Source organism: Sphaeramia orbicularis, chromosome 14 (genome assembly GCF_902148855.1).
Source record: "Sphaeramia orbicularis chromosome 14, fSphaOr1.1, whole genome shotgun sequence".
Lineage (NCBI taxonomy): Eukaryota > Metazoa > Chordata > Actinopteri > Kurtiformes > Apogonidae > Sphaeramia > Sphaeramia orbicularis.
The window spans coordinates 25,041,931-25,063,974 of NC_043970.1; the positions used below are offsets into that span (position 1 = coordinate 25,041,931).

The 22,044-nt window shown below is 40.3% G+C and overlaps 1 protein-coding gene across 8 annotated transcripts in view; it reads left to right on the plus strand.

Moving 5' to 3' along the window:
- msi2b (musashi RNA-binding protein 2b) overlaps positions 1-22,044 on the plus strand; it is a 286,607-nt gene that overhangs the window by 182,874 nt on the left and 81,689 nt on the right. For all 8 annotated transcript variants that reach the window (XR_003937356.1, XM_030154788.1, XM_030154784.1 and 5 more), the window contains exon 8: positions 11,305-11,387. Coding sequence is in view for 7 of the 8 variants with exons in the window: in XM_030154788.1 (XP_030010648.1) it covers positions 11,305-11,387 (83 nt within the window). In the remaining variant the exon portion in view is untranslated. The remainder of the gene's footprint in view (positions 1-11,304; positions 11,388-22,044) is intronic.

The following is a 22,044-nucleotide window of genomic DNA, read 5'->3' on the forward strand; positions in this document are numbered from 1 at the left end:
ATTCCATTACAAGAAGGGGCATTAGTTCTGTTGCATCTTATTGCAGAAAGAAGCCACTTAATAAATTCGGTTAAAACAGTGCAAACTTAATTAGGTTAAGTTTACATTAAATTTCAGAGGGGCTCCATTGAATCGTTAAAATTATAATAAGTAGTGAATGTTTCAAACTTTGTAAAACCAATGACCCTTTGTATATAGCTAGAGTTGAAAAGAGCAGTTTTGCCTGTGGACTGGAATTAGCCTAAGCACTAGAATTACCTACTTACCAAAAGTACTGTACCATACTGAAAACAGTCCATTCCAACTTGACGACCTTAAGTCAGAGTACGTATCAGAAGAAATATGCACTTGAACTATGAAAAATAAAAGTAGTAGTTGAGCAGAAAAATGGTCCCGAACTGCTTTACTGTGATGTATTTTGGGTTAATATTGCCGTTGCATTAAAGTGTAGGTTGCATTTTACTGCTAAAGCTATTTAACCCCTAGATTCCACCAGGAGAATGTTCACTGTGTTACTTATCCAACATGGTTTGGTTCCATCTTCTGCAGGGCTTCAATCCACACTGGGATTTTTTCAGAACTGGCAGGTTGTGTCTTCACTTCTACCAAAGATAAAATAGGCCACATAATTAAGTTGCTTCTTTTGGTCTTATTAATTAGTCCTGCTATAGTTTACAGACAAAATTAATAGAGCTAAGTGGCGTTATGAAAGACAAGTATCTGGAATTATTTATGTTTTGTTTATTTATCTATTTATTGTATTTTTGGGAGTCTGCTTTAGTTTGATAATTTAACAGATACTCTATCTTCTAAGCCTGTCATGTATCTGACTTCTTGTGTGTCTCTTCTGCTTTGTGCTGCTTGCTGCTTGATTTCTGATATCTGGTTTTGGGACATTTCTAATATGCTCCATGGTGTTTGCAGTGAAAACACAGGCATCATGTATAGTGAAACCACAACTGTGCCGTAAAGTGACGCAGCTGGGCCTAGAGAAAATAAGGAGTATGGTTGAGTTCTTTCAATGACTTTATTTTTTGTTAGAGACTTTAATCTACAGTAATGCTTTGTATTTTCTAAGGCCTTCATATGTTTGTAGCATCACTGTCTTGTGAGACCTGTGTCACTCTGAAAAGTCAACTTTTCATGCAGCTCAGAAAAAACACTCCTGTTTTTATTTGTGATTTCTCAACCCATAAAGCAACAATCCATTCAGTTTATTACAAAACAATAACTGTAATCTGAAAAGCAGCTAGTAACTAAAGTTGTCAGACAAATACAGTGGAATACCTCTGAGATGCAGCAGAATAAAAGCATAATGGATGTCCTGTGCTGGTAAAGTGTTGGTGGTAAGCCCTGCATTGCTCACATATGTTTCTACAGCTGTCAGAATGTGAACCTGAGGGACCTACATGGAAAACATGCCCATGTTTTCAGAGGTGTAAAAAGGGGCTCTATTTTTATGACACAGTCATCGGCGTAACGTGGTAGGTCATGTGTGCAAGGACAATGAGGGTGCAATCAAATGTGTTGTGTTCATAAAGGTGCAGTGTGATACGAGTAAAAGAGCTGGGTGAAGCTGAATGTGAATCTGAGTGTCTTGTGATTAATCATTATCCTCTGTGCCAGTAATGTTACTCGTGTCATAAATTTTAAGCAACTGTGCCAATCGCAGTGCACAGTCCATGAAAATGGCTCACCAAATGGAGACGAGCCTCTAAACTGGCTTCTCCAGATAGGAAAATAAAATTGCTCCAAGAAGTCCATTTAGGTGACTACAAATAGATCTTAATATCTTAAGGTAGAAGCATTTCTGGGCCTCCTACTGCATGTAGATTGTCTGTAGTGATTGGCTGTCTTACCTATTCGTTCTGAATGCAGTCCAGAGGTCTGATCCTGAACTGTGGGTGGTTTACAAAAGGACAGAAGGTTTTTGTTATGTTTGACCTCCCACATGATATTTATTCCATCCCATCACAGGTAACATTTGAATGCACAGGTACTTTAGTCACTTATCAATATTTTTGCCTCTCTGGTGCCTGACTTTGGTTAGAAATGACACAGTAAAAGGCCTATTACATTTGTTGGGCTCAGTTACCTCACAGTTTGCACTGTATAAACACATTTGCTGTGTTGACATTGTTCTTTTTGTCAGTGAAAATATTCCCTGTACTTTTAGGATTCTACAAATTATATTATACAAGTAATACATTCACATTCAGAAATATGGGGGCAGGTGTTATTTACATTTAGTCATTTATTCATCTGTTTTCCAGTCTTTAATCTTTATTACCAGCAGCAGGAAACATGGAAAGGAAATGCACTCTGTCCATTTTTGGCTGTTTGGATGTAAGGAAATAGTAACACTGATCTAGATTCCAACATAGTCGGTGACAAAAATGTAGCTTAATGCTGTGTGCCATCCATCATAAAAAAAAAGAAAAAGAAATTAGAGCAAGTCCATTCTGAGTTACTGAAGAAACTTGCTCATTCTGTCATAAGAAAATCACTGTTCTGATAGTCATGCGATTAAAAACAAATAAATGATAAATACATTAAATTCTATGAATACTATATTTTCATTTTTGCAGTTAGATTCCCATTAATCCTACTTATGGGAACCTTTTCCACATTTCTTTGTCTTCACCATCAAATGCTCTTTCAGGTCCTTTTATTGTAACTACAGGTAGCCTGCTGTCTGGGTGCCAGTGTGCAAAGGGCTGGTTAGTCAACTTCTCCATGGATAATTGCTTCCATTCAGTCGCTGATCTTAAGAAGGAAATGTATTCATACGTATAGGAGTATAGTTTGGCACTAATGAGGGTCTTTCTTGAGGTACAAAATGTTTGAAGGTATACTGCAGAGGTGGAGAGAGCTGCATTTATTTCCCAGAAGTCCACATTCTGTGTAGTAATTGCGACACACATTACTACTGACCACAGTGCTACCAGACCTGGTGACAAACTAGAGCGCTGTGGTGATTTGTCCCATGCTGTTGCGTTACAGTTATGATAATATTAGACGTATGTGGTGAAGTGTTGAAATAAATGTCTGTGATTAGAGCATAAATAAAATCAGTGACATTGTACAAGTCAGGGTTACAGTGCTCATATGTAAAACAAATGCTACCAAGGTGTGTTTGTGTGTGTCCAAATGTGGATGGCTGTCTCTTTAAGTAGGACAGTAGAAATTGATGGCCAGCACTGAAAGCTGACCTACATAGAGGCACAAACAAACTAGTTCCCTCAGCATGCATACTGAGCCCAGTTGCTCTGCAGAAAATGCAGAACAAGCAGATATATTGTATGTTACTGTAAAGATTAAAGCCAAAATCCATTTGTCATTTAAAGTGTCTTATCCCGGTCATTAATAGATAAACCGAAGCACTGCCTCTACACGTATCATTCCATATACGCATGTTATTCTGGTCTGAACTAAAAGGGATTTGTTGCTGCTCATATTACTCACCTTCAGTTTGCATAAATTAAGATTCATCAAGAATTGTAATTGATTGACCAGAAAGCCAGAGAAAATATCTAAACTGGGTGTGATCTGACAAATGTGAGCACAAAGGGCCCCATACAAAGGCCAAGCATGAAGAAAATAACAATCACATTGAAATCTAATTACATCAATTTCCAATCACACAGTTTCTGTCTGATTGTTCTCTGCCCTGATGCTTTATTTCATACTGTTATTAAAATCCACTGTGTGACATTTCTCAGTAATCAATTGTGAGATGTCCTTTTAAATGTTGTCTCAACTAATAAATACTAGCATTTAAAAGCCTTCTTGCTGCTGCTAAACAAACCAAAACCTCATGTGTGGTAATCGTCCAATCTTAAGCCAATTTTTCAACCACCAGACACTTGCTCATGCAGCCACCTACATATAATCATTGCCTTATGTTTTCATCAAACTCTGGGTTGACATAATACACACACTGCAGACTGAATCCAGAAAGAGCCTTATGCCCAGGGGGGTCATTGCATTTGCACACCTACACAAAGTATTCCATTATATTTGACACATTTGCTTTTTTGAAAGTTTTATTTTTTTCTCACTACCAGCAGTGTGTGATGTTAAAAACAATGTGTATTCCTCGTAGTATTTTTAAGTTTTCTAAAGGAAACCTACCATAATATTAGTTCAGTGCTGTGGCTGCGGTACTACGTGGTATGGCTAATGGCTGATATGATTGAGGCTAACAGAGGTCGCCTTGGTAGTTTTATTCAGCATGATTTATTTATCTATGGCGTATGATTTATTTGTATATTTATTCAATATTTATTATCTATTTATTATTCAGTATAGCCTTAACCAGTGCTTTCCATTTCTACTCAGCTAGTAAAATATGGCATTAAATGTAGAATGATTGGCAGCAGTTCTTGGAGAAAAAGTGTAATTGTCATTTGCAGTAGCTGTCATTCATCAGCTCAACTTCATCCACCCATATTAATACATTCAGTGGTAATCTGCCATATTATAGCTATGCCATCTTGTATGCATGCATTTATAAGTGTATTGAAGAATGAATATAGTGTGGTGTTATTTGGATGCATTCATGACGCATCTGTATAAGAAGGTATGTCCACTGGTTTGACATAATGGTACAATATTTGGTATTCAGTTCAAAGTGTTCAATTGGATGCAAAAATACATACAACAGATGTTGGTGGCCAAAGATCAAGGTCACTGTGACCTTGTGTTTGTCCATTTTTTTAAACACCATATCAATCTCTTGAGCTCTCCTGAACTCAAGGTTGTTATGACCCCACAAAACACAATTTAGACTATATTTTCTAGTAAATGAGAGAAATGCATAAAATGCTGTGATGCAAGGACAGTGGATGCATCTGACCATCCCAGTCTCATCAAAGCGATATGTCGGGAGTTTCTTCAGGTTTGGCACAAATATCCATTTAGACTCAAGGAGAAACTGCTTAGATTTTCTTGGTCAAATGTCAAAAACACAAATGTGGCCAAAACTTAGGAATTTATGATGTATTTCTGAAATTTTCATAGAAATGGCTAATAGGATAAAATTACGACATATTGATGAATTATATCTACAAGGTCAAACGTTGTCTTCATTCTTGCATTGTAATGTGTTGTATAAACACCATACTTCGGTAGCCACTTTTACACAGAGATCCTGGGAAAAAGGTGAGATGGTGATCCCACCTTTTTTTCACCAATGACTGATTTCCACAGCCAAAACAAAGGAGTAACAGAGGTGAGACAGGCTGGACTTTTACACAGCGGACCTGTGTTCCAGAATCAAAGGGGCGGTGACGCAGCGCAGTGTATAGTGTGACATAATTTGCACGTCGGAAATACCCCGAGCATAGCGGTGTTGCTAACCTTTCCAGACTCTTTCACCATTCCACAAATGTTAGCATGGATAGAGTCCTCCGCCCGAAGTGACAGTAGCTCGCGGATCTCGGCATCTCCCCAGTTCGACATCTTTCTGGTCGCTTTGATATGTTTGTTTACTGTACACGCTCATTTTTAAATCCCCACGCACACAATACATCATTGAAACAACGCCTTGGTTGCAGAACGAGAGGTGTTCCTTTTACATGGCATTCCAGAACCATGATTCCACTTTTATCATGGCTCTGTTGCTACTTCCAGAAGTGTTACAAAGCCGCGATAAAGGTTGGACCAAATGATCCCACCATTTCATTTACACAGACGTCATTCTGGAATAAAGGCGAAAAATTCCTGCAACAGAAGTGCTGTGGAAAAGGGGCTTACGTCTCAAAGTGAATACTGGAAATTATGAACTGAAATAATGTCTATATGATGAAATTCCACTCTGTTCATACTGTAAAATACACTTAACACCTGTTGATACATTCCTTCGCTACATATATTGTATGAGTCTGGACAGACACAGAAATAAACTGCAACTTGACTGGTTGGCAGGGGTATACAACCGTGTAGTAGTAATTTTAGCTATAAATTTGTAACCAGTTCCAGATCACAATTGATTCTCCATACAAAACCATATTCCTTGGTACACAACACTACAGGGAGGGAAAAAAAATGCATCAAAAATACTAAAATTGTTTTTATGCTGTTGTGTTAAAACTAAACCAACATCCCAAGTCTTACCCTCTGAATGTTGTCTTCATAAGAACCACACTCACAGTACAGTAGACTTCAGGGATTCATTTTCCATCGTCCACCGTTAGTTTCCCCATAGACTCGGACGCATCAAGGCAGTCACATTTATTTTTTTAGGATTTTCATCAGCTTGTGTCTCAACTTGAGATTAGGGAATCAGGGCATCCCTGTGGGACCCAGTCTGTTTGTCTCTCCAAATTAACCAATAATAAACCAGTATTCGTGCTGTATTTCTGGAGCGGTTTTGCTGTTTTTCCTCAATTTTATTCTTCCCTACTTCTCGTTTTTTTATGCGATATATGCCCTGTGCTGTTAGAGAGTTCAGGGTGTTAACTGTATTAAACAGGGGATTAACGCCTGGGGCTCTGGATCTCTAGTAATAGCAGACGGAAATACTGATCAAAGGCCTCTAACTGTGCCGTGGGTGTTCGAACGGCCTCTGTCTGCTTCTCTGCATTAGAAGACAGGGCCTGGAGACTGGGGTGCACAGACAGAGAGGCAGAATCTGCAGAACATTTCTATAGTCTTACCCCTCATTGGACAGGTGAATGTTTGATCATGCTTAATCAGGGCGGGTTAAGCAATTCAGTGGTGGAAATGTGGAAAGAAGTTGGCTGCAGCATGCAGGATTTTAAGATTGTACGTGTTTGTCTGTGCATGCATGTTGGGAAAGTCTAGTCTTGATCTGTGCCTGCAGTCAAAACTGTTCAGTTTTAATAAGTGACAATAAACAACCTCTATCATTATAACATCAGACAAGTCTAGGTGAATCAGTCCAGAATGTCGGAGGCATCCATTTTGAATTGAGATTGCAGGAGAAATTATTTGAGTGAATTTGGAGCATTTCTAAATGTTCTTACAGTTCAGAAAGTTCTACTTTTGACACTAAATCTAGCATCCACTCTATTTTAGTGATGAAAGGAGAAAAATATGAGCTGTTAACTAAGTCTAAATATGTTTAAAGCATTTATAAAGTCTTTAAAATAAAAGAAATGAAAATAATATGACAAATGCACAAAACAAAGTTCTGTTTTACCAAATGTACAATATTTCCTCAAGTAAAAATTAGGAGTCAGTTGTGAGGTGAGGTGAGGATGACATGGACAAATAAAACCCATCATACAGGCTGGGTGAAAAATAATTTGGATAAACTTCTGCTGATTAATCACAAAGTTCAAGTCTGCAAGTTTAATTTAATACATTCAGCAACATAATCTGTCTGTTTCCAACACCCTGTTGTTCTAGATCAGACATATCCAGTAATATTGCCTGGTTTCAGTCATTGCAGGCGTGTGCAGGTGTGTTTTTTCAGTGAAAATTCTCATTTGTAGAAACTTAAAAGCACAACAGAATAACAATTTTTACTTTAAAAAAAAGCGGTGTTAAGTAATGAATGAATTCTTGTCACTGAAATGACAGAGGGCGTTTATTTTGAAATAGCTACAGAAGAGTTTGTAGAAACATGCAATGCAGGACTTTTAAAATTGCAAATAGAATTGGTTTAAATGGTTTTGTTGTAAGTACAACCATTCCTCCTCTAAACAGAGGAAGTTAGAAGTAAAGGCCTAGTTCTAATACAAGCCTCCTTAAAATAAAGGTTGGGTACCATCTGTAGCTGAGATAGATAAAGGCCTGGGCCACAAATTTGAGGAAATATGGAATACATATACATAATTCCTTCAAAATAGCTGTCTTTCTTTTTGGAATTAGTATTGTAAGATGATGTGACACTGATAAAATGGTCATCAGTGGTCATTTATGCACAGATACACACAGATGAGACATGACAATGTGACTGTAATGTTTTGTTTTTTTATTGGTTTTTTTTTTGTTTGTTTTTAAGTGGATCTCTGGTCTACAAGGGTACAATTAGTTATGTAATATTTACCATTTATCAAATGTCTGAAACTAGCTTCACTATTATTTTACTATATAGTTAAGCACATTCCCAGGTTTCCACCTGTGTACACCATCTACCTGTACTCTAACTGCATTATCAACAAAACACTAGGTTCACAACCCCTTTCCTTCTCTTTTAGTTCCATTTATCTTTAACCATTACCAACAAAGGTGTAGATAATGAGCACCATGTCTCCCTTATATATTAGTGATGATACATATGTGCTGCACTTTGTACTACTTGCAGTATATTTAGCTCTGGCCCTTAGGGAGTTGGGAATGCCTGCTATACTCATAGCAATTGTAAAGCTTTTTCACCTTATACAGTAAATACAGCGTCCATGCTCTTACAACTTTAATGTCTTTTACAACAAAAGGAAGTCGTTCTGACAATAACTTGACAGTTTAGATTCCTGTTTAAAATGAAAGAGAATCCCCTGTTCTCCTGTTTTCTGCTTCTGGCATAATCAGCTTTTTTCCCAGATGGGGAAGGGGTTTGGTGGGCGGGGGACTGAAAAACATTTGGAGCAACAGAAGCAGAAAAACCTGGAATGAGTGTGAAATAAAGACTGAAAATGATGAAGCTGGTAAAAGGCCGTGAAAGTAGGCTCCCTGCCAATTTAGTGGAACGATGAGATGAGGCCAAGCCCAGTTCTGGCTAATAAGTGTGAGCAAATGTAGCCAAGAGGCCTCAGCCAGTGCCCACACAACACCTATTATCAGCCTTCCCATCAGACATCCATGTGTTTCCATTTACAGGGTATTGTTTAAGCTGTGGGGAGGTTCTTCAGTGTGAGGGTGTTGACACCTCTCTCCCTGTGTCTGTCTGTGCTGACAGTCTTTAATAGTCTCGTGGAGGTCAAACTCCTTCCTCATGTGGAGAGTTGGAGGAAAAGGGAAAGGGCCAGATACATGAAGACAAGGCTGCTCTGCTGACACCCTGCAGACAGGAGAGGAATGCTTCTGTTGCTGCTGTTTTGTGGCCTGTAATTGTCTACGAGGTTTTTCTGTAAAATAGGATAGTAGAGCACAGAGCTGCACTGCAATGGCGAGGCCAGAAGTTCAGACAGTCCACAGGGGACTGACCAAGGAGGTGTGTGCTGAGCCAAGGAGAGAGAAAAATAGGAGCGTTTGTGGTGTCATTTTTTTTATCCTCTATATGGCTATGGGAATCATTCCAGCAGCAGTTTACACTACAGTGAAATTTCCTTTTGTCCAGTCATGTATGGGAAGGACCTGCTGGTGGTGTCTGTGGTCCTGTGGTTTGGCCCTGACCCCACTGGATATAATGGTGCAGTAGAAAATGTCCTGTCAGTTGATGGAGGAGCTGCCTGTAGCAGCAGGAAGGAGTGTGGCGACAGGGGCCATGTGTGTTAACCTCTTTCCTTGTCACTCCCCCCCACCCCTCTCCACCACCACCGCCATCATCGAACACCCCTACCCCCCCCCCCCCCCCTTCACCACCTTTTTCTCTTTCCCTTTCCGCCCTCATTCCCCGCAGACTTTACTCCCACTACCCACACTCCTCTGTGACAAATTACTCCTGGCGGTTGATTTGTTGGTTGTCAAAAGTGCTCCTTACGCTGGCATGACGGTGGGGTGAGCAGGAAAAGAGGGTGCATCTCCCTCCATGTTCCTGCTTGTCGTCACATGTGCGACGTGTTCCCACCTCAGCTCAGTGTTGAGACGTCTCAGTGGAAATTGATATTCTGTCTCATAAGATCTCATTAGATTAGATGTTGTCCGCATTTAATCAGCTCACACATTAGGTTTCCAACCCTTCTTTTGACAAGGCTGTTTTTGATATGTTCTAGCTTGTATCCGTAGCAGAGGGGCTTTTGTTATTTATGGGGGAGGAGCTGGAGGAGGAGCAGGAAAGAAAAATGCCAGCCAAAGATAAAGACTTTATGACAGAACTATAAATGCCAGTATTTGCGATAGGCTGGCTAGTAAACAGCATAAAATCTATCTCCAACATAGAAATCTCTACATTTCAACCTCAGTTAATATGCACACTACACTTTCCCATTATTGCCTCAGACATGAAGATGAATACACTTGTGCTGCTAAATAATCACCAATCAACCTGCATGAATAAAATATACGGCATACTATTTGTTATTTTATATTGTGATATCAATATATTATCGGTATAATTGGTTTTGTAAAATCTCTGAAGGTTGACAGATCTCTGTTCACAAAGCCTTTCCCTCAGATCTTTGACCTTCATGTTTGTCTTGTAAAGTGGGTGATGACTCTGAGCCTGTAGCTGCAAATATTGTGTTATTTTATCTTAAACACACAGGAAAGCCATCGCCATTACAACAAGAAATATCCCAGGCTTGGTCTGTTAGTTTTCCTAAAGTGTTGCATGCATTTTTACATCTAATAGTTGACTGTTTTACTGTATCATCTGACGTTTCATAATAATATATTGAGTGCGCTGTCATTGTCGTGGAGTGTGTGGAAGTCAGATGGCGTGTTGTTTGAAGTGACGGGTGTTTAAGCTCTATCCGATGTGATTTTATTGCATCGTCTGGTGTTTGCCGTTTTTTAAAAAAGAAACTCATCTCCTTTCAGTCCCACTTGCTGCTTTATTCACTAACTGTGTTCCTTTTGTGCAGTTTTTTTTTCCCTGTGCAAAAGTAATAGAATATCAGTTTTCCTTTCAACTGCAGTCATACAGAAGCTAGATTGCTTTGTGCATCCCCATCAAAACACAGAGGAAAGCATTGCAATCCACTTGTGTTCAGAAGTCTGAAACCATCTTGTCTCTCTGTCTTTGTGTTAAAAGAGGGGTTAAGCTTTTATCCTATAAATATGGCATGAAAATCCCACAGTCAATGACACATTCATTCTAAGGCCTGCATTAACATAAAAACGAGGGCTTGTTATACAGTGAGATTTCAATAAAAAGAACACAAAATGCATTTAATGAAATTCAGATGCTGGGCCCTAGCTCCCTGAATCTCATTAAATGAGCTTTGTGCTGTTTTTCCATCTTCTCTTTGTAGAAGAGGTCTTCGAGTGCCCTTAATAATGTGGCAGATTTCATCATACTCCTGATTTAAAGAGGACAATGTCTGTCTTGTTCACTTGTTCTTTTCGATGCCCAAGCCAATCTCCAAAGATGTACATGCATAGTTTCTGGATCTGGCTCGTGATAATAATCCATCTTATGATGCATTTTCTTTTAGTTGCTAAAGTTTTGTTAAGGCTTACCACTAACTCCTGCTCTTTTTCTCCCCCTCCCATCTCTGTTTCCTCTCTGCATAGGATTTGGTTTCATAACTTTTGAGAGTGAAGACATCGTAGAGAAAGTCTGTGAAATTCATTTTCATGAAATCAATAACAAAATGGTAAGTCCACTCATTTTTTTTCAATTCCAGGTGGGTGTTGAAGGATTAATATTTGATTTTCCCCTTTCCCCAGTCTTAATAGCAGAGGGTGTGTGTGCTCATGTTCATATGCACAGGCTAACACACACACATGCACACACTCCGTGGGTCTCTGGGTCTTGGGGATGGGAAAGCAGTGGTGTGTACTGCCCACAAACCGTGAAATTGTGTGGCTGAGTTCTGCCTGTCAGGCTGAGGAACGGGAGAGTGGAGCCTGTCCCTCTCTTTCTGAATCCCCAACCACACACACACTCACACACACACACACACACATACACAAACACACACAGGTGGAGCTGTCCAGGGATGCAACAGGGAAGCAACTGGCAGAGGTAGAGTTCATTAGTCAGGGATTAACACCTTCCACAGAGTCCCAGTGATGCTTGTTTTATACACACCAGTAATATGGCCATCTTGGTGCATGCTACGGACTTCAGCTACAGTTTTAAAGTCATCATTTCACCTCTGATAATTGACAGGAACTGACCTCGGTGTAGTGACTGTGACATTAGGTCCTCCTTCACCCATTTCAGCCCTCCAGGCCTCTTGAGACATCCTGCATCATTTGAGCAGTTCTGTGAATTGTGATTGACTAGAGGGAATACTTGTCTCACTGCCGTTCAGCAGGACTCCCTCTCTCAGTGTGTGTCTTCACTCTCCGCCAGCCTTTTGCTAAAACTGACTGAGTGACTGGCTGTCTGACTGACAGGACCAGTGTAGTAGAACCATACCCACCAGGGACCACCCCAGGTCACGTATGACCCCTGTATACATCCCTCTGTGTCTTTTGCACTGCATTACAGTCAATGCTCAGGACTCCATCCCACAGCCACAATGTGACAGAAATAACTGTATGCATGTAGAACATACTCTGTCACAATCAAATGTCTTGGATCCTTTGACATGCAGGCAAAGCAGACTGTGGAAAACAAATATCACACATCAACACACAAGCCACAAATGTACACAGAAGAGTGTCTGTTTACGCACACAAAACAATTGCTGTCAGCTCCATCAGTTCTTGATTTCAGAAACTATTTGTAGCCTATTACTGCACAATTTGTTAAGCTACAAAAATAATTAAGAGGTGTTTGTTTAACCCTTAGCTGGGTAGAGAAAAATAATTGTAGTCCAACCCTAGATGTAAACTAGATAACAGTTGTATTATAAATACCAGTACCAGCACCAGTTAGGAGTGTAACAATCACCCTTACTTTATAAATCATGTTTCTATAATCTATTTTAGCACTGTAAAATTTCCAACTCAAGGCTCACAAAAGCTGAGTAAAGATTGTATCTGTCTGACATGAAAAACACAAAGAATTGGGTTTTTGTTCACAACTGGAAAACGCGTTACAATCTGGCAGTGAACAAAGGGAAGGTGAGTGAGATATACAGTGGGGTAATTACAGAATGGACAACAAGTGAGGATGGGTGGAGACAGGGACAACGGAGGGAAACTAGAGGTGAGTGAAGGAGTGGCTGAGAACATGGAAACTACTGAGGGAGGGAGAAGTGGAGGAGACAATAGGAGAGAAGCTGAAAACAGGGGAGCTGGAGAATAACACAACAAAGTAGCAGGGATGACATCCCCTTACTACATCTTGTAAAAGAAAAAAGGTCAGGTTCAGATTCAAGTCTTTTTTTTTTTTTTTTGGACAACAAACTATTCTGATGTTTTGATGCACTGTTTGTCCACTCACAACTGTTGACAAGATGTGGTCAGAAAATACAACAACTGCTTGGTAACAGCCAGTAACCCCAGACTGTCTGCAGTTATTCTTAAAAGAAAATGACACACCGAAGCCATGTGACCCATCCGAAGTGAAGGGAAAAGGATAAGTAAGGGTGCAGTGTGAAAGGACAGATGCAGGGCCAGGTTTCTCTTAAGCTTTTGTCACCTTCGCAAGGGCCCCTTTTAACAACACCTACATTAGATTTCCTGCAGGAAATACACTAAGTGTGTCCCTCAGATCTTCTACAAAGTGCTGACATCCGGGAATGTCGACAAAGAGAAAAGAATGTGGAGTGTGTTAAGAGCATTTTTCAAAGACACTTCAGGTTTTACCTGAGCTGCACAGAGTACCAGCAGAGTACTGGTTATCCAGTGTCTGAAGCACGAGCACACCAAATAAAAAATGCCTCCTGTCTTCTTCCTTATGAAGTACTATACAGAAATAGACCTCATCCATCCTCCCTGCGAGTGTTATCTAAGGTGGTTCCTGAATAATTGATGCGGACAGAAATTCCATCCCCACTTGGGAGGGTTGTGGATGTACAGGGCACCCCACCCTCTCCTTGCCTGTCCTCTCAAGGGCTCTGGCAAGTGTAGTGGGTCAGTGCCCACTCAGATGTGAGTGACTGGACCTTTGAGTGACTTGGTCAGTCACCCTGTGTTCATGTGCCATTGAGGCCTCGCTCTCAGGAGCACTTCTTCTCTGTCACTGTGAGTTCTGCCTCATATATAATTAAATGTAAGGTGCTGCTTAGCGAGGAGCCCTGAACCCACTCTACCAACCACAATGACTTCTCTGCAGCCGTCACCTCTGTAGACCACCCCGTATTAGTGAACCCAAGGAGAAGAAACACTCGTACGGCACAGTGAATCTCTTCTTTGTATTAAATCCATAAAGAAACTCCTGTATAAAACCACCAACTGCACATACAATATATGAACGCTGATATTAGATTGTAGCAAGGCACCCTAATACCGCTCCTTTCATCACTCCCCACTCTGTTATTATGCATGCGTAGCTAATTCATAATAATACCTATCAAGTATTGGCTCTGATGAGCGAGCAGTGTGCCATTAAAATGGACTCACATTGGTTTTACTCAACTGCTTCAAGGTAATGTTCTTTAATGTGTCATTTTTAATATTCAACAGTAGAGAATGATCACAACAGGATGGAGAAATTTTCTGGTAGTCGTCAGTTTCTCGCAGTCTTCCTGACACCACCAACCAATTACTCTGCTGAGGAGAATGATCTCTGTCTTTTTAATTCAGGAAGGCTTTTATAACCCAGCCTTTATTATATAGATAATGTTTACTGTGTGACACAAGCTGTAGCTGTATTAGGAAGTATACCACTGACAGAAAAGCAGCTGTAATATCATGTATTATTAGGGCTATGGTATTGTGTACACATCACTGTGATGGGACAGCACCATTTATTTGTGTATTTATGGGCTACAAAATTATGATGTATGACTTAAAACATGATTTTCATCAAGTCATAAAACTGGAACCTAGTAAAAGAAATTAGACAAAAACGTTACACTTCTTTGTGAATTTATCATTAAAAATGTGCTTTTTGTGCAGAAAAAGTACATGAATCTCTATGATTCTCAGTTAATTTAAAGTGGGCAACAGATGGCAGGTTTCCATCCAAACACATCCCTTGAATTAGACTATCATAACATATGATTCAGTAGGATGACAGTAAGGTGTGTGTGGGGGAGGCCTTACCTTATTTATAGAAGACAAATCTGGGTCACTATCAAAGTTTGATCATTGGCAACGCAGGTGACACACTAGATACTTTCACAACACAGGTTTGTGGAAATGTGTCATGGCTCAAACAAATGTCATGTTGGAAGACCTTAGACGGGGGGATGTTCATGCTCACCGGGGGACAATTCTTAGAGAGTTTGAGCTCAGTCACTCAACTCCATGTACGTCACACGGCAGAGTTTCAAGGAAGAAGCCACTTCTCTACAAAAATGAACACTGCTACTTATCCACAGCTTGCTTAGTGCCATGTGGATTTACCACAATACTGTTGAAAGGATGTTCTGCAGACCAACGTACAGCTTTTGCACTTAACAAGAACCTTATTCTCTCTGTGAAACATTACAGTAGCAGTGGCGGATCCAGAAAAAAATGGAAGGGGGGTGCTATATATATATGCATGCATATTTCATCTTTCATGGTCATCAGATATGACCCATTTGGACATTCAGAGGCTCCATAGTGAACGTGGAAACACCGTCATCTTCTACAACATTGGTTCACCAGTAAAACCCATGTAGTTTGATAAATGACAATTGTTGGAGATGCTTACTTTATGCTGAGTTAATTATATATTTTCCACAATAATGTATCTTTTTTCCCAGTTTTCTCTGTTTTGGATATAATAACACTTTGCTTTAAACTGAGCGTTAATGAACATCTACATAAAGAGTACATTAAATATAGGGAAATACCTGATTTTCAGAGCAAAATACTGAGCATAATATTAGAGTAAATGGAAGGCATCATTTAAAGAAGGTTAAAAATAGAGAAAAATTCATTTGGGAGCTGCCACAAAAGCAGCTTTGGGTCTTTATGGGTTAATAGTATTAATAAGATAATCAATTCAGAATAGTATGGAAAAATGTTGCACTACATTGCCAAGGTATACAGCTATTAATCAAAATGTATGGAGTAAGATAATTTCAGTTATTCAACAAAGAAATGGTTACAGTAGAAGAAATGTTATGTTTTGGAATGGCTCAATCCAAGTCTTGACCTTGATCTTATACCGTGATTGAACCTGAAGCAGGACATTTATACAAGACCAACCAGCATCCTTGAGTTGAAACTCCGGTGTGAGAAGCCAATAGGCTGGTAAACCGGTGCTGAATAAGTCGTCAGAAATATCTACCCAAAGTTATTGTTGTAGAAGGGGGTCAATACCACAAACAAAGCACGCAAAGACTGCAGATTGGATCATTTTTCACAATAAATATTCTTTCATTAGTTTAATTTTGCAGTCTTTGTCTTGTGAATTTTTGGTTCATATATTTGAGCAGAAAAAAGACCAAACAACCATACCATCAATCAAGCAGCATGAATGTTTCCAGTGAGTTTTAGGGACCGCTGTCTTTGAAATGTAGCTCCTATCATGTTCTTAATATAGCATAAGTTTGCTCCACTCAAATAAAGTGTTATATCAAACTTTATGACTGAATGCAAAGATGCTTCAGTAGAAACAGTGTACAGACAAACTGTGATCTTCCTTAGAAGCTTATTTTGGTTAACAAAGAAAAAAAGACTTCTTACAAAACAGAAGAGACAAAGCAACTCATACAAATAAGTTAAAAATATCTTGTCATTATAACACTAACAGCTAAAAAGATAAATATGAGAAGTAGTCATTTTGTGGGTGTGTTATCTAAGACTCTATTTGATAAACTCTCTTGGTAACTTGAATCTGAAATTGTCTTTTTAGAGACTGTTTTTACATTACATTACATTACATTGCATTTAGCAGACGCTTTTATCCAGAACGACTTACAAAAGAGAGGATCAAATCAAGCATCAGTGGTAAAATACAATAAGCAAAATATTATGAAGTGCAAGAAAAACTGGGTGAAGTGCAATTGTAGCAAACAGGAGGACAGGACAAAAAAAATGGGATTTGTTTAAGGAGAGAAGAAAAACAAGAGTGTGATAGTTTGTTAGTTGGTTAAGTGAAAAGGTGGACCTGGAAGAGGTGAGTCTTCAAGAGCTTCTTGAAGCCAGAGAGGGACACCCCTTCTCTGGTTGCGGCTGGCAACCTGTGAGAATTGTCTAGTCTGAGAGTGCCTTGTGCATAGGGATGGTACTGCTAGATGGTGTTCCTGGGAGGAGCTCAGAGATCGGCCAGGTGTGTAAGCCTGTATGATGAGGAATGAGGGTGCAGACCCAGATATCACTCTGTAGGACAGCAGAAGTGATTTGTATTTGATTTGAGCCGCAACAGGGAGCCAGTGGAGGATGATGAGTAATGGAGTGACATGAGCCCTTTTGGGTTCATTGAATACCAGATTCGCTGCCGCGTTCTGGACCATCTGTAGAGGTTTTGTGACACAGGTTGGCAGGCCAGCTAGGAGGGCATTACAGTAGTCTAATCGAGAGATGACCATTGCTTGGACCAGCATAGCGTAGCATAGTTGGTTAGGTACAGCCCAATTTTCTTTATGTTGTATAAAGCAAATCAGCATGATCGGGTAACCGAGGCAACAGGAGTTGAGAAGGAGAGCTGGTCATCGATCATGACACCCAGATTCCTTACTAGTTTGGACAGAGTGATTTCACTTGAGGCGATATTGATCTTGAGATTGTGATGGATAGATGGCTGGGCAGGAATGACCAAGAGCTTCGACTTGGATGGGTTCAGCTGGAGGTGCTTTTCCTTCATCCTTACAGAAGTATCTGAGAGGCAAATGGATATTCTTGCCAAGATGGTAGGGTCATCTGGCTGGAACGACAGCATGAGCTGTTTATCATCTGCATAGTAGTGACACAAGAATCCGTGAGAATGGATGACTTGGCCCAATGATGTTGTGTAAGTGGTGAAGAGCAGGGGCCCCAGCACCGTGCCTTGGGATACCCCTGTGGAGAGGAATTGTGATGGGGATGTTTGCCCTTGCCGTGACACCAAAAACTAATGCCCAGTGAGGTATGATTCAAACCAAGAAAGTGCTTTGACCGAGATGCCCATATCAGTGAGGACTGACAACAGAATTTGTGTGGTTTACTATGTCAAAAGCTGCTGACAGGTCCAGTTGAATAAGGACTGAGGATAGACCTGCTGCTTTGCCCATTCTTAAGGTCTCTGTCACAGACAGCAGAGCCGTTTCATTAGAATGTCCACTTTTGAATCCAGACTAGTAAGGGTCTAGGATTTTGTTTGCAGTGAGGAAGTGCATTGTTTGTCTGGAGACCTCCCTTTCCATGACCTTTGATAAGAAGGGGAGTAATGAGACTGGCCTACCTGGGTCGAGAGAAGGTTTTTTGAGGAGAGGCTTCACCCATGTCTGTTTGAATATAGTTGGAACTGTGCCCGACTTTAGTGAGGCACTAATCACATGTGTGATTGCTGGTGTCACAGCTGAGTATATTTCTTGCAAGAGTTTGGTTGGCACTGAGTCAAGCTGGCCTGTAGTAGGACGGCTACAAGACAGGAGTTTTGACACTTCACCCTCAGTGAAAGGAGTGAATTCAGGGAATAAGGTTTGATTGCCCGGAGGAGATAGAGATGAGCATGTAGTAGGATGGCTACATGTGTTACAGGTGTCAGATGGCCCATTCAAGAGAAGCAGACACTGGCATATAGTAGGACAGCTACATGTTTGTTCAGCAGCAAAGCCCTTTGGATTTGTGAACCCTCTGCTGATACTGGCTACTTTGTCTGTGAAGAAGGAGGCAAATGTGTCTGCTGAGAGGTTTGTGGCTGCGGGAGGAGGCGGCGGATTCAGTAAAGTAGAGAAGGTGGAGAATAGTTTTCGAGAATCAGAGGTGCTTCAGATTTTGTCATTGTAGAAAACCCGTTTTGCAGCATTGATGCTGGTTGTGAAGGAGAGAAGGATTGATTGGTAGCCCTGGAGGTTGGCAGGGTGGGAGTGTTTTTGCCATTTTCTTTCTGCTGCTCTGAGTTCAGTGCACAATTTTCAGAGGGTATCAGACAGCCAAGGACTGGGCTGTTTAGAGCAAGCAGGTTTAGTGGATAACGGACATATTTTGTCCAGGCATGAGCTCAGTGTAGAGCAGAGTCACTCTGTCACCTCATTGACCTCCAGTGAGGAAAATGCGCTAAGGTCAGGCAATGCGGATCTGATCACTGATGAGAAGTGGCTGGGAGACAGCTTTCGGAGGTTACGATGATGTTTTAGAGACCACATCATAGAAAAAAAGAAAGAAATATCAATATAAGAGTGAGAAATTACCACTCAGCGGTAATATGAGTTGCAAGGCTTTACAAACCATTCCCACAGATTGTACAGGTACTTATTCTGGTATATGTGTAAACACAGGAAAACATCTGGGGTGTTCTGAGTAGAAATTGCAGGAGTTGTGCCTATAAAATTGAGTCATAAAATGTTAATTTATACATTTTCAACATGCCACACCTTACAGAAAATCTGTTTTAGCAAGCCACTGGCATGCTGGCTGCTGCCTTGACAGCACAGAATTTGGACGCAAGTAAAAATTTGGCCATAAACCTTTCATTAGACACATTTGTTTTACTTCTTTTGGCCTGTGTACATGTTCCCTGGGGATAAATATTCACAATATAATAAAGAAATATACTACACTTCACTATATACAATATAAATGAAGGCCTATGAGGGATCAGATGACCCAACCTAATTATTTATAATTAGTACCGCCTCTGTACTGTATGGAATTTGTCAGTGAATGTCTTAGTTTACCACAATAACTATAGGTAGTGGAGTTTTGTTTTTTTTTAAATCTGTATTTCTCATTTTAAAGTAGAACGGTACAGAAGTCAACTTAAATCCATGGCTTGTGTAACGCATTCTGGAAAATACTTTTTTATTAGTGGGGATGTTTGAATCCCAGATCCCTAATAAGGCAGTAGGACCACCCCTCAGAGAAGCACCAGTCCCACATGGAGTGCTGCTTTACAAGTTCTGGACTGTAAATAATTGGATATTTACTTTTCATTGAAGAAGCAAAGCTTTGAGGGATGAAGGAGGCTGGAAATTACCTCACACTCTGCACTCCAGGATGTCCCATGAAAGCTCAATTACTTTCAGATCCTGTGATTGAAGAAGTGATAGAAGCCATTTGACTTCAACCTGATGATCATGGCATCAATTTTGAATATGTCTCTCAGTGTGTAAGGTTACATTGTCATTTTGGAATATAGAAGTGTAACAGTGTTGGAACTGCAGGGTGCATCTAGTACTTAAAATGACCTCATATTCTTTTTCACAACTGTTCGAGTGTTTATACATCCAAGTATCCTCACGTATGATGATTTCAGTGCCTATGAAACTGCTGACAGCTGAAAGCAGCAGTTTGATCGATTAGACTGTAAACCATTCAAATGTTAGAGACGCTTTCGGGCTCATTTAGGCTCTACATTAGATATGCATACAGATATGCACAGAGCCATCCATACTCTACATGTATTTCGTCCGTACTTATGTTCATCTGTTGCAGTACCATCAGGAACCATGAGGGGCAGTATTGAGATTTGAAGCAAATAGTTTCCAGAAATGGCTGAACTTTTTGAAGAGTGATTGTGTGAGTTGGTGAGAAACTACCGACATATTTACATCAACTAACCCAAACCCTTCTCAATATCAACATTACTAATACCTACCTAGTAATAATATCATAATAGCAATTCTTCTTTCCCTTTCCCTTTGGAGGATTGATTGCTAAATACTTATTCCAATGCAATGGATGCATAGAATTATATGATGTTTACACTGTTTGAAACGCACATCTGTTTTCCTACATACATAGAACATACATGAGCCTTCAAAGGTAAACTGCGTAGTATTAATCGCTTGTGTTTATAAGAAGCCAGTCAAACATAGTCCTTCCTCTCTACTCAGCCCACAAGGCACAGAGAGCTGTGGCTGAATGAGCTGTAGATTGAATGGGGGAATGATCAGCAATTTTTACAGAAAAGCTGTGAAAAGAAGAATAAAACATTTTCTGTTTGGGTTTTCTTCACAGTGGGTATGCTTTAAAACACACATGCATGCACCTCAGCATTGCATAACTATTATAATAGTCTTGAACAAATACAAAGCACACAGGTCTTCCTCCTCTGAATGTTGGTTGAACAGTGTCTGTTTTTGTTTTGTCCAGAGTTTTATCTCACAGACAGAACTCCACAACATTAAGATTAGTGCAGCAAGAGAGAAGACCAGAATGAACTGGAGTTACTTTTTCATTCATTCATCATTCATTATCTGAGCCCACTTTATCCTCACTAGGGTCACGGGGGTCGCTTGGAACCTATCCCAGCTACTTATGGGCAAAGGCGAGGTACACCCTGGACATTTTGCCAGTTCATCGCAGGGCTGACATATAGAGACAAACAATCACTCTCACATTCACACCTATGGGCAATTTAGATTAACCAATTAACCTATCAGTGCATGTCTTTGGATGGTGGGAGGAAGCCGGAGTACCCGGAGAAAACCCACGCAGACACGGGGAGAACATGCAAACTCCACACAGAAAGGTCCCAACCCCCGTCAGCTGGTTTTGGAATCGAACCCAGGACCTTCTTGCTGTGAGGCACGAGTGCTAACCACTGCACCATCATGTCGCCCACGGTTAGTTTATTTTATTGTTAGTTACAGAAGCTGCACGATGTTACTGATTAGCTCACTGCTCAAAGGTTCATGGCCAGAAATGTGTCGAACTTAACAAAATCAAGAGGAAAATAGAAAATACAGGCAGAGGACAGGGTCTCAAGGTCCAGATAAATACACCACCACAAACTTAGAGGTTAAGAGGTGGTGATTGAAAGTGATTATTACCATATTAGTCCGTATATTTGTCTTCTTTTTATTAAAATGTTATATATAGTACTTTTCCTTTGCATGTACCAACTTGATAAATTTTAAGGCGAAGACACACCACCCGATTTTCAGCAGTTGGACATCGTTGGGCAGTCTGGCGAGGTTGGTAATGAGTCTGCTTGGTGTGTTCCGTGCAATCGGCTGTCATTAATGCTGTCAACAGTCTTTGCGGCCGGTTCAACACGTGTAATCGGCCACTGCCAGTCGTTCAGTTGGACCAATCTGTTTGGTGGAGGGATAGGCCTTGACTAGTGAATCAGTGAATGAGAAGTTTACATGTGAATACAGCTATGCCAAGGTA